Here is a 13,604-nt window from a genome sequence, read left to right as displayed (position 1 = left end):
GACAGGCTAACAAACCCTCCTGTGTCAGTGGCAGCTGAACTTCGACCATGGCCTGCAATGACTTTGCCAAATTCTTCACAGACAAAATCCAAAAGATTAGACAAGCAATTGGTACATCAACAGCAGATTCAGGACATGTACTGTGTCCACCAAAAAACTGTTTAAACACCATCAAACAGTTTCACCCTATTAACAGCAACAACCTGGAGGACATCTTAGATCAACTGAACTCCTCCTCTTGCTGTTTAGATGTCCTGTTTTTCAAAAAGGTCTCAAAGACTTTGGAGTCAGACCTGTTACAGATCGTCAGCTTTTCTTTAATGTCATGTGTGTTTCCAGAACCACTAAAAACTGCTGTAATTAAGCCTATACTGAAAAAGGACAATCTTGAAGAGATACAAATGAAGAACTACAGGCCGATCTCAAATCTCCCATTTTTAAGTAAGATCATTGAAAAAGCAGTTTCTCAACAGCTCAATTACTTCTTAACACAGAATAACTGCTATGATGCCTTCCAGTCAGGTTTTAGACAGAACCACAGCACTGAAACTGCTCTGACCAAAGTGTTTAATGACATATGTCTGAGTACAGACAGTGGAAAAATGTCAGTCTTAGTTTTACTGGATCTCAGTGCAGCATTTGATACAGTTGACCACAACATATTACTCAAACGACTGGAGAACTGGGCAGGTCTTTCAGGAACTGTACTAAACTGGTTAAAAACATACTTAGAAAACAGGAAATACTTTGTATCAACAGGTAACTTCACATCTGAGCAGACAAGTATCACATGTGGAGTTCCCCAAGGTTCCATCTTGGGACCCCTTCTGTTTAACATTTACATGCTCCCACTGGCACAGATTATAAAGAACAACAAAATAAACTATCACAGCTGTGCAGACGACACACAAATATATATCACAATGTCACCAGGAGACCGAGGCCCTGTACAGGCTCTTGGTAAATGCATTGTGGAAATTAATGACTGGTTGTGCCACAATTTTCTCCAGCTAAACAAAAACAAAACGGAGGTAATAGTCTTTGCAGCCAAAGAAAAACGATCACAGGTCGCCAAAGAACTTCAATCTATACACCTAAAAAACACAAACCAGGTGAGAAATTTGGGTGTAGTGATGGACATAGACCTAAATTTGTAAAAACACATTAAGGCAATAACAAAGTCAGCTTACTATCACCTCAAGAATATTTCAAGGATAAAAGATCTGCTGTCTCAACAGGACCTGGAAAAACTAGTCCATGCATTCATCTTTAGTAGGCTTGATTACTGTAACAGCATCTTTACAGGTCTACCTAAAAATCAGTCAGACAACTACAGCTCATTCAGAGCTCTGCTGCTCGAGTCCTCACTAAGACCAAACAAGTGGACCACATCAGTCCAGTTCTGAGGTCTTTACACTGGCTGCCTGTCCATCAGAGGATAGACTTTAAAGTTCTGATGCTGGTCTATAAAGCTCTGAATGGTTTAGGACCAAAATACATCAGTGACCTCCTGACCCAGTATGAACCTTCCAGATCCCTCAGGTCATCTGGATCCGGTCTTTTATCAGTTCCCAGAGTCAGAACCAGACACGGAGAAGCTGCATTCAGCTTTTATGCTCCTTATATCTGGAACAAACTCCCAGAAAGCCTCAGATTAGGGATGCACCGATACCGATACTGGTATCGGGTATCGGAGCCGATACTGTAAAATGTGCGTGTACTCATACTCGTAAAAGTTAACAGATACCATGAACCGATACTGATTTCATAAATCAGAGGGTGGCTTGTCATTTTTGTTGTAGTTTTTTAGATTGGCCACTAGGGGGACATCCCCTAGAGACAGTGCCAATAGTTCAGTGATATTCTTTTAAATTACAATGTGGAGACTCTGCAATAATTTAACAGAAGTGCTTATTTTTCACTTGAAATTTTTTTGTGGTCATTTTTATTAAGATATTATTTAATATCGGCAGAGAATAAAATAAAACCTGTCTTCCAATTCATTGAATTTGTGTGTGTGTGTGTGTGTGTGTGTGTGTGTGTGTGTTTGTGTGTGTGGTAGAAGTATCGGTTTTTGTACTCTGTATCGGCAAGTACTCAGATCCAAGTATCGGTATCGTATCGGTTTGAAAAATTTGGTATCGTTGCATCCCTAACGTGAAGAGTAATAGATTACATCTCTCACAGTATCAGACCAACCAGCTGCTGTGGAAAGTCTTTTTTTAGACACAGAGATAAAAATGTTTGACTGAAAGCTGATAAGTGAAAACTGAGAATTTAGAAGGAAATATTTTCATCTGAGGATCTGATTAAACTGTCACACTAATGTTTATATTTTTTAAACAAACTTATTGATGAAGACACTCTGGTCCTGTGGAACATTTCTCACTTTGGGAAGAGAGTCCCCAAAATACATGAAGATGTGACGGGACGAGTCGTATATTCAGTAATTCATTATTCTCCTTCATTTACTCTCCATGAGCTGACCCACTCAGACTCTGGACTGTACCAAGATGTGTGCTGGACTGAGGGCAACGTGACATATGAGAGAAACATCAGCCTGACTGTGTGTAGGACAGTAAGTAAGGAAACAAGAGAATCTGACGGTCCAGTGGATCAAATATGAACTGACGCTTGATGAAGATTTCAGGACTGAAGGTTCTGGGTATCTTTTGATGAATGACAGTAGAAGGGCACATTTCCTGAAGGAGACAAACATGTCAACACTTCATGTATCGAACATAAAAATGAAGACAGTATACATTTGCCTGGTGATGAACCAACAGCAATGTGTGAGCAGTCATTCTGTACATTTGACCAAACAAACAAACGTCATCTACCATCTATCAGAACGTAATTTAAATCTTTCTTCACCGCTGGTTGAACGAGACGTTGACAGATTGTTTTTTTCTTTCTATCGCGTTTGTTTTTCTTTACTTAAAGAAATCAAATTATTGGTGGGGCCATGCCCCCTCTGTCCATGCCAAATCTACGCCCTTGGCCTAGTACATGGTTCTGTTGTTGTAATGATGGTCATGTCATCCATGTAGGCCCTAATGGGAGGAAGACTAAGGCAGTTAGGCAGTTTTGCAATCTTGGCTCAATACACACACACACACACACACAAACACACACACACACACACACACACACTCCATTTTTATCTGTATCTAGCATTTCCGAGCAGCATGTCTTCATTATCTGTGTGTCTGCAAACACTCTGGTTTCAGTGGTTTCAGATCCATTTCTCTCTCACGTTGGTACAAATTAGTAAACACTTTTTATATTTCACTGTTTTTACACAAGTAAGCAGCACGTCTTTATCAAGATCAATAAGCTGCTCGCAAACAAGAGTTTTAGTCAAAGGTAATGTAGTAATAATTAAACATTTTAGTATTATTTGTTGACTCCATGTTCTGAGTGTTACATTTTGCCAACTTGTCTATTGGCGATAAAAAGTTAAAGTTAGACTGAAAGCGGGTTCAAGTGTCCAGTGTTCTTCATGTCATGATGTTGCAGTGCACTCACACAGAGGCTGTGGATGCTCCAACAGCACAACTGTGGTTTGTCACTGATATGTGAGACTTGAGTTTGTGCAGCTGAAAGCAGATGAAGAGGTAATTAAAAAATAAATAAGAATAAAACAAATTTATATTTTTATATCTATATATATGTGTGTGTATATATATATAAATTAGTTTGTGTGCTGCAGCAGGCCCTGTACTGATGAGGTCCGCATGGTTCCCTCATTTAGATCCAGGCAGACTTTGAGGTCATAAGTCATGATGTGAGCTGTTAACTTTTGGATTAGCTTGTGTGTTATTGCACTGAACATCTCAAGAACTTCAATGTTCTTTTATTTATTTTCAGTGTTGGGGAGTAACAGAATACATGTACCGAAGTTACGTATTAAAATAGAAAATATGAGTAACTGTATTCCGTTACAGTTACCATTTAAAATGGTGGTATTCAGAATACAGTTACTTTTTTGAAATAAAGGGATTACACGGCCGTCTTTTCCTGTTTCATATGTTCGGCTATGCCCTCTCTGTTTTTGGTAATTCCATGCCGACAGAAACCACCAAAAAAACACGCATTAAGAGGCTCTAATTGTTAGGATGCCTTTTTGAGTTTATTATATTATTTATAATTTCTAGTCTTTGGGTTTTCGTTAGAGTCATGTCTTATGGTTTGTCTCTGTGTAATCCTTAGTTGCTGTCTCCCCTGTCTGCTATATCCCCGTGTCCAGTCAGTGTCTGTGTCTGCCCTGGTCCCACGTCTCTGTTCCCTCTGTTGTAGTGCCTGCATGTGAGTCTGTGTCTTTTGTTCAGTCTGTGTTATGTGTTTCCTGTTTTACTTTGAAGGTCTCTGTCTTATCTCACTGTGTTCAGTTTACGCTTCCTTGTCTCGTCAGTTCTGATTTGCCCCAGCTGTGTTTCCCTCCTGTTGTCCATTCCCTGATTGCTCCCTCTATGTATTTGAGCCCTGTTTTTCAGTTTGTCATTGTCGCGATCTACCGTTTATCTCGCTGTGTGTTCTGTCAGTCTGTTTGTGTAAGCTTATTTTTGGATACTCAGTTTTGTTGCTTTTTTGAGTTTAACATTAAAGCTGTTTTGAGTTTAAGTTTTGCCTCCGAGTGTCTGCACCTTGGGTCCTATTCCTGTCTGCACACAGCCGTTCCATAACAGAAGATCGCGACCATAACATGGACCCAGCAGACTCCGTGTGGTATCGGCGACCCGCAGTTTCTGCCTTCCTCAAGGAGAGCGTGAGGCAGGAGGCTAAGCATGCCCGGGAGCTCGAGTCACCTTTCTATGGTTCACGTTTGGCTTGGGGAGGGCCCCGCAGCCTCCAAACTGCCATGGCTACGGCCGAGCCGGCGCCTATGCCTCGGGCGATCAGATTGAGCACGTGCTCATTCTCTCCAGTCGCTACACCTCCGCCTCCACCCCTGGATTACCAGTCCGACAAGAGGGTTAAGCGGCGGAGGAAGAAGGATTACATGACGCCGGACGTTAGACTCCACTGCAGTCCTTTGCTCTGTTTTTGGGTCTGCCACGTTCTGAGCTTCACAAACTCTCTGCTTCCTCATCGCAGCCTGGTCTTTTGGAGAATTCGCAGCCCAGTTTGCCACCTCCCACTTTCCGGAGAAAGCGGCGCTCACGCGGTCACCACTCTGTCTCTGCTGAGCCACTCCCCGTGGTGAGGTATAATGACTGTTTTCATTCTGTTCCCTCTGAGCTGGAAAAAGACAATCATGTGCACACTGTAAATTCTGAGACTGTGAAAACTGTTCAGACTGTTAGACGTGGTGGTAGGAAGCTAAAAAACATAGAGGAGTCTGTGTTTGCTGAGCCTGCTCCTTCACACCGTTGTGTTCCTGCTCCCAGCGCTGGCCCAGCATTCCCCTGCACCTGTTTCAGTGCTTCAGGTGAGGGAGGCTGAGGTCCAGCTGGTCCCTGCTCCGGTGTCCAGGCCGGCTGAGCCTGTCGCTGCACCCATGCCAGCTCCTCGGGTGGGGACGGCAGCTGCCCAGCCATTGACGGTGCCTGTCCCGGCTCCCAGTGTGAGGATGACCGGGAACCAGTTAGCTCCGGCACCCGTACCTTCTCCTCGGGTGGGAGTGGCTGGTGTCCGGCAGGTACCTGCACCTGTTTCTGACCTCGCTGGAGGCTCAGGTGAGCCCGTCCAGCAGTTTTCTTCAGGTTCTGGAGGCTCAGGGGAACTAGCTCAGCTTACTGCTAATCCACCACCTTACCCACCATTACTACCATCTTTACAACAGTCGATACATATTAAACTTCTCTCCGTAGCTCAGACTTTAGCTCACCTATCAGCTCAGTCACCTGCTCAGTTCTCACCTCAGTCATTTACTCCACCGCCTGTTCCTGCTGGAGGGTCCGAGGGGCCCGTCCAGCCTTCGTCTGCCTCCGCTGGAGGGTCCGAGGGGCCCGTCCAGCCTTCGCCTGCCTCCGCTGGAGGGTCCGAGGGGCCCGTCCAGCCTTCGTCTGCCTCCGCTGGGGGGTCCGAGGGGCCCGTCCAGCCTTCGCCTGCCTCCGCTGGGGGGTCCGAGGGGCCCGTCCAGCCTTCGCCTGCCTCCGCTGGGGGGTCCGAGGGGCCCGTCCAGCCTTCGCCTGCCTCCGCTGGGGGGTCCGAGGGGCCCGTCCAGCCTTCGTCTGCCTCCGCTGGAGGGTCCGAGGGGCCCGTCCAGCCTTCGCCTGCCTCCGCTGGAGGGTCCGAGGGGCCCGTCCAGCCTTCGTCTGCCTCCGCTGGGGGGTCCGAGGGGCCCGTCCAGCCTTCGTCTGCCAACGCTGGGGGGTCCGAGGGGCCCGTCCAGCCTTCGTCTGCCTCCGCTGGAGGGTCCGAGGGGCCCGTCCAGCCTTCGTCTGCCTCCGCTGGAGGGTCCGAGGGGCCCGTCCAGCCACCACCTGCGGCTCCCACGCCATTGCCTGCAGCGCCACCACCTGCGGCTCCCACGCCGTCGCCTGCAGCGCCACCCTCGTCTGGTCCAGCCTCCGAGTCTTCGCCCTCGTCTGGTCCAGCTTCAGCCTCTGCGTCGCCTGGTCCGGCCTCCGTGTCTTCGCCTACGGCGTCGCCTGGTCCTGCCTCGCTCCGTCTAGCTTCGTCTGCGCCTGAGGTCCCCATGCCGTCTGGTCCTGCACGTCCTTTCCGGCCTGCTCGTCCTACACGGCCCGCTGCACTACGTCGCCGCCGGTGCCTCCTGCCCGGCCAGCCTCCTGACCTGCTCCGTCGCCGCCGGTGCCTCCCGCCTGCCCGGCCCCCTGAACTGTCCTCTTGGCTCTTGGGCCGCCTGCCTCCGGGCCGCCCCCCTGAACTGCCCGGGTTTGGACTGTTGTGCCGTCAGCCTCCGGGCCGGCCTCCTGAACCTTTTCGAGACTGTTGCCTGGGCCTCTGCGCCTTTCATGGGCTTTTTGTCTGTTTTCTTTTGGACTGTTGCTGGGCCGCAGTGCTGTTGTTTTGTTCTGTTTTGGGCTTTTGCTCCCTGTATTTTTTGTCTCTGGCTCAGTGTGTTTGTTTCATTTCCAGGTTCTTCCTTTTTGCTGCCATCCTCCTCTCCTACTTGCAGGTCCTCACAGTGCAGGCTTGCTGCTGCTAAAACTAAACAGAGCTCCCTGAAAGGCACAGCCAATCACATTGGCCATATTTGTCACATGAGGTAGAGAACGTAATTTAAATCTTTCTTCACCGCTGGTTGAACGAGACGTTGACAGATTGTTTTTTTCTTTCTATCACGTTTGTTTTTCTTTACTTGAAGAAATCAAATTATTGGTGGGGCCATGCCCCCTCTGTCCATGCCAAATCTACGCCCTTGGCCTAGTACATGGTTCTGTTGTCGTAATGATGGTCATGTCATCCATGTAGGCCCTAATGGGAGGAAGACGAAGGCAGTTAGGCAGTTTTGCAATCTTGGCTCAATACACACACACACACACACACACACACACACACACACACACACACACACACACACACACACACACACACACACACACACACACACACACACACACACACACACACACACACACACACACACACACACAAACACTCCATTTTTATCTGTATCTAGCATTTCCGAGCAGCATGTCTTCATTATCTGTGTGTCTGCAAACACTCTGGTTTCAGTGGTTTCAGATCCATTTCTCTCTCACGTTGGTACAAATTAGTAAACACTTTTTATATTTCACTGTTTTTACACAAGTAAGCAGCACGTCTTTATCAAGATCAATAAGCTGCTCGCAAACAAGAGTTTTAGTCAAAGGTAATGTAGTAATAATTAAACATTTTAGTATTATTTGTTGACTCCATGTTCTGAGTGTTACATTTTGCCAACTTGTCTATTGGTGATAAAAAGTTAAAGTTAGACTGAAAGCGGGTTCAAGTGTCCAGTGTTCTTCATGTCATGATGTTGCAGTGCACTCACACAGAGGCTGTGGATGCTCCAACAGCACAACTGTGGTTTGTCACTGATATGTGAGACTTGAGTTTGTGCAGCTGAAAGCAGATGAAGAGGTAATTAAAAAAATAAATAAGAATAAAACAAATTTATATTTTTATATCTATATATATGTGTGTGTGTGTGTGTGTATATATATATAAATTAGTTTGTGTGCTGCAGCAGGCCCTGTACTGATGAGGTCCGCATGGTTCCCTCATTTAGATCCAGGCAGACTTTGAGGTCATAAGTCATGATGTGAGCTGTTAACTTTTGGATTAGCTTGTGTGTTACTGCACTGAACATCTCAAGAACTTCAATGTTCTTTTATTTATTTTCAGTGTTGGGGAGTAACAGAATACATGTACCGAAGTTACGTATTAAAATAGAAAATATGAGTAACTGTATTCCGTTACAGTTACCATTTAAAATGGTGGTATTCAGAATACAGTTACTTTTTTGAAATAAAGGGATTACACGGCCGTCTTTTCCTGTTTCATATGTTCGGCTATGCCCTCTCTGTTTTTGGTAATTCCATGCCGACAGAAACCCCCCAAAAAAACACGCATTAAGAGGCTCTAATGGCGGTGTCTCAATCTCGCGGCCCATGTCACCCTACTTGCAGCCCACATAATGACGTGGAGAAATTTTTTTTCAATTATTGTTCAAAAATTATTTAATATAAAAGCAACAGGCAGACTGTTCCAGGCATAGCCCTAAAGAATGTAGCCTCATGGGCAGTGTAGCCCAGCTGTAAGTAAGCTATTAAGACTCGACTGTACACCGTGTTCCTGTTTTCCTCTGAAACAATAAGTTCTGTTGGAGCAGCCTTTCAACGCCTCTCTCTGTCTCTGCTAGCAAAGTTGACCCAGACAACAAAGTAAAGCTAGTTTTCAGCTACGAGCCCGACACAGAACCCGACGTATTAGCCAGAGGTCCCTTTACTACGGTTCAGAGCCGCGGACCTGTTTTATATACGCGCGGAATAGTTTTCTATATGAGATCGCTGCTAAAAGTGCAGCCTTACCTAATGTCCACCTACTGTTACTCATTTATATTAAGATTTAAACATCTAGTTGGTGTTGGTATGGTGAGTAGCCTACAGTAATAGTAACAAATCACACAGCAATAGTACATTTGTACTGGAACTGTTTGTATGTTATTTCTCCAGGCCTATAGGGGGCGCAGGTTTGCACAGTTTGCTATCTTGAGCCAATTAGTCACTAGAAGAAGTGTGATAGGAAGTGTTTGCTCATGAGTGAAGCAAGACATGGGGCCTTTCTCAATATGCGTACTTGTGCCTACTTGCGTTCTCGTGTACTCGTGATACGTCATCAGTCGGAGACCAAGTACTGTCCCAATTCGAAGTACGCATCAAGCCGAGAACACGAAAAAGTCCCGGATGTGTTTTCACTCCGCCTGTTTTATCGAGCATGCATCGGTGGTGACTTGTGTGGACTTGTGGCATTCTGGGATATGTGGCTAAATATCCCAGAATGCATTTCGTCCAAAACTCAAACGCGGCAATGGCGGACGAGCGGGGCTAAAAACTTTTAAATATTACTCTTTCTGGGTCACAAAATAAGTTTTTTTCAAGCGAGAATGTAGCTGTGTAAACTTCAAATATCTGCTCGATTTATCAAGATATCATATATTTACAAACGAGCTCCGACGTTTTCGGAGACGTCTGTGACCCACCAGCTCCATAGCAGACAGCGAGGTCGAGGATTATTACAGCCGGCGAGAGCAGCGGACTCCAGGCACATCGTTTTCAACCCTCCCGCGGTCTTTTCGCTACTCAGGTTAAACAAACCCCAGTAGTTGTCTATTGTATTGAGTGTCCACTAAAATAAAAATAAAAGCGTTCTAACATCTCACCTGCTTGTTTTTATTAAGGTATGTACACGTATGTACATGTACACTATTTTTATTAATAGAGATTTCACTACTGAGGTTAAACATGATATATAAGTCACTTAGATCACTTCTAAATGTTAATGTTTGGTTTATTTCAGTGTTTTATTTGTTCCTGAGTAAACCGGTTTGGCTGTGATTAAAGTTAAGCTTCATAACATATTACTCACAGTTAAATTAAGGACGGCAGTAAAAACTCCGGACCTGTGACATCATCAAATACGCTGGTGTTCCAATTGTACAAATCGCGAGTCCGTACTCGCGTTCTCGGTGAGTACGTACTCGCCGAGAACGCGAGTACGTACTCGCGTACTTGAGAATTGAGAAAGGGCCATGGTGTGTTTCTTCCGATCCAAAGCCATCCACTCTGTTAAATCCCTTTGAGTGGCAATATGAGTAAGTTTCTTAATTGTGTTTACCTTTAAGACAGGGTATATGACATTATTGAAGTGATTTGGAAACATTTGATGTGTTTTATATGTCCACTTAAGTTCAACCCAAGCTAATGTTTATGTGACATTTCTGTATTCTGTATCATTTCAGTTTCACACTTTTTTGCATTAAATCCTGTCCAAATACAACACGTGCCTGTTCCTTGGAGGAAGTGATGCAAGAGAGAGTTTAGCTGGCTGTGAATCTCAATATAGGACACTGGGTCACATTGGGTGCAACAGTATAACATTCATGTAGTTGTAAAAAGCATGATAATATATTAAGTAATCCAAAGTATTCAGAATATGTTACTCTCATTGAGTAATGTAACGGATTACGTTACAAAATACATTTTGGGGCATGTATTCTGTAATCCAAGGGCGTAGATTTGGTTTTGGCATTGGTGGGGATGGATGATTCCACCACCGAACCCTGCCCCGTTTCTTTTTCCCCCTTTTTGTCTTTGCTAAAGACAAAAAAAAAGATTAACAAAAGGGAGAAATATACTTGCCTACATGAACCACCAAGTCATCATCCAGTTTCACCTGTGATCTTGTGTCACCATTACTCTCTGAGCTTTGTGTTGGTTCTTCTGTCACCTGATAAATAGGACATACATGACAATAAGAATAAAATGTGTAGCTGCTTTAGTGTTTCTGTCAGTTTGTGCAGATCTTGACTCATCAGTAATGTTTGTAGGCTGAGTGCATTTTTAAAACAATTTGTGCAAACTGCACTACAAGGTGGAATATTTGCAAAATCATGACTACCTCATGATATTTTGTCTCAAAAATTAACCCTATGAATATGTCAGTACCATTAGGATGAAATTATTGTGTCACCAACATTTTAACGTTAGACATATAATTTTAACAGCTTCTATAAACTAATATCCTGGCTTGCTCGAGGCTGCCGTTTTCTCTGACAGTTTCATGTATGTAAAATGTCCACTCTTGAGTCTCTCACCCCCCACTACCCACCGAGATGCCCGCATGAACAACTCCATTGCCATGATAAATGCCAGAGGGGAAATCGTGCAGCCTGCCATAACTCCATTGCCCAGGTGCTGCCAGGCTGTGGTGGTGTTCTCAGCTGTCACACAAAACTGTAAATCCTTAAAGTAGGTCTTGACCAGTCCTGTGATGTGGTTTGGTACGCTGAAATAGTTGAAGGCCATCCACAAGATCTTGTGCGAAACTGATCCAAAGGCATTGGCAAGGTCTAAAAAGACCACGTGAAGGTCACTTTGTTCTTTCTTGGCAGTTTGAATCTGGTGCCAGATGAAGCTGGCGTGCTTCAGACATCCTGAGAAGCCCCGGATGCCGGCCTTCTGCACTGATGTGTCAATATAGTCGTTTCTTTGCAGGACAGTAGATAGTCTTTGGGCCAAGGCACCGAAGAAGATCTTTCCCTCTATGTTCAGCAGGCTGATCTAGCGAAACTGGCTGATGGATGAGGAGTTCTTCTCCTCAGGGATCAGAATACCTCCTGCTCTTCGCCAAACCTTTAGAATCACTCCTTTCTGCCACGCTACCTTCATCAGCTTCCACAGGTATTAAATCTAGAGGTGCTATTAACATGTTTAGTTAAGACGCTGCTCCTCTCGGTGGAAAAGGTGCTTTCTCTTTCCTCCTCGTATAATTCAAAATTCATGGTTAAAAAGAAAAAAACAACACATATGAAAACCAGATAAAGAAAAGCGAATGTTTTGGTCTAACATGTGTGCCAGTGAGACATTAAACTTCAGTAAATCTATGCAGTTATGAAACTTTAATCTGAGCCTAACCTCAGTTGCTCAGCTGTAAATAAAACAGCAAAGTAAACGTAACCTGACAGACAGAACCTGAGTGAATTAAGTCCAATGTTGAACCACTGAGAGCTAAAACTCAGCTGAAGTTTTAAAGCTGTGTGTTGGATGTCAGCCACTGATAAAGTGGGTTCGCCTATAAAGTGCTCTGTAGTTTTCTAAGTGTCCATCTCCTCCTTTTAAATCCTGTTTGTCATCTTTAACCCAGGTCAGTCACTTTGTGTTAATCTTCCTGGTTAACATAAAAACAGTTACCCTGGAACACCGGGGCTGTGAGCTCGGTACACTCTGTCAGCTGACTGTTAGCAGAGCTAGCGACATCACCGAAAACATCAACTGTTGACTTTTCATAACCTAACCAAACGTGAAGATTACACCACTACATTGTTAAAAATGTAGTTTGTGACAGAAAAATGTGGTATTTTAAAACTTTACTTACAGTTTAGGGCACCAGCACGATTGGTCCTTGTGTTTTGAAATGCATTCTGGGATACCTGGCTGCCCCAAGTCCACACACCAGTTCATAGCAATTGATTATTTAGGCCCTTCTTCACTTACTTTGCAGGGTAACAATTAGATGTTAGACAAGCTTCAATGGCAGTGTTAACCCCGCCCCCTGAGCTTGATGGATAACGGTGCGTTCACACCGAATGCGATGGACGCGACCTGAGCTTCAGGTTTACATGTAAAGTCAATGGAGGAGCGCGATAAAGCGCGACTGGGGGTCATGCAAAACTTCAGAAGCAGATCTGCTTCTCTGCCTGATTCGTGTAGCACGACTGACGCGTTTAAAGCGCAATAAAATACGCGCTGCAGTTTGTGTGGAGCATTTTGTGCATTCACGCTTATCGCCAGTAGCGGTTTTAGATACGGGCGACACGGGCGGTTGCCCGGGGCGGCATCGTGGTGGGGGCGGCATCGCGGCTCGTTCTCATGCTGCCCCGACATCATGCCAGCTCATATTGGGAATGGCATCGGTTTTCTATCGCCCATTTGCTGGGAGTAAGGGCGCCCTCCGTTTGCGAAGTGCGCCTGCTGCTTGCGGCACAGGGAGGAAAGGGCGAGGCGGCGGGGGATGCTCTGGCTGGCTGGAGCAGCAAAAATTACCAACTCGCAAAATAAAACAAATTACAAACAAACCAACAAACACGAAAACACCAGACATCATGATACAGACTTATCATTTGCACCGATGTTTTTTCAAAATTCTGTACACGAAAAGTGAGCGCGAGAGCCCTCGGTGCGCCTGCTCACTGCTGAAGTCAAAGTAAACTTTATTGTCATCTCCTCTACATACAGTCCAGTATATAGAGAGACGAGACGACGAGGCTCCAGTTACAACAGTGCAAGTAAACAAACAATATATATAAGAAGAGTAAGAAAATAAATATACACTTTAGGACCAGGGGTAAAGGGATCAATAACAATTTAAAATGTATATTTTATATTTTGTTGATCTAAAGTCTCACACACAACCCGTTTTTAAACTTCTTT

The 13,604-nt window shown here is 44.9% G+C and overlaps 1 protein-coding gene across 1 annotated transcript; it reads left to right on the top strand.

Moving 5' to 3' along the window:
• The first annotated feature begins 4,705 nt into the window (after window positions 1-4,705).
• On the top strand, window positions 4,706-12,453 carry LOC148099779 (uncharacterized). Its single transcript, XM_087851714.1, has 5 exons — window positions 4,706-5,014; window positions 5,098-5,314; window positions 5,391-5,641; window positions 6,116-6,934; window positions 12,319-12,453. Exons 1-5 carry the CDS (start codon window positions 4,706-4,708, stop codon window positions 12,451-12,453), a joined length of 1,731 nt encoding a protein of 576 aa, XP_087707840.1.
• The last annotated feature ends 1,151 nt before the right edge of the window (window positions 12,454-13,604 follow it).

This window comes from Neolamprologus brichardi, chromosome 14, assembly GCF_056152115.1.
Source record: "Neolamprologus brichardi isolate AB-2024 chromosome 14, ASM5615211v1, whole genome shotgun sequence".
NCBI lineage: Eukaryota > Metazoa > Chordata > Actinopteri > Cichliformes > Cichlidae > Neolamprologus > Neolamprologus brichardi.
Note: the sequence above shows the minus strand (reverse complement) of the source record. Positions and strands in the feature narration are given on the sequence as shown.

Bases quoted from the DNA above. Each gene is read 5' to 3' on its own strand.
- LOC148099779 (XM_087851714.1), top strand. From the start codon at position 4,706: ATGGACCCAGCAGACTCCGTGTGGTATCGGCGACCCGCAGTTTCTGCC. The intron at 5,015-5,097 runs GTTAGACTCCAC...TCCTCATCGCAG, and splicing joins AGGATTACATGACGCCGGAC to CCTGGTCTTTTGGAGAATTC. The intron at 5,642-6,115 runs GTACCTGCACCT...GGGGGGTCCGAG, and splicing joins GAGTGGCTGGTGTCCGGCAG to GGGCCCGTCCAGCCTTCGCC.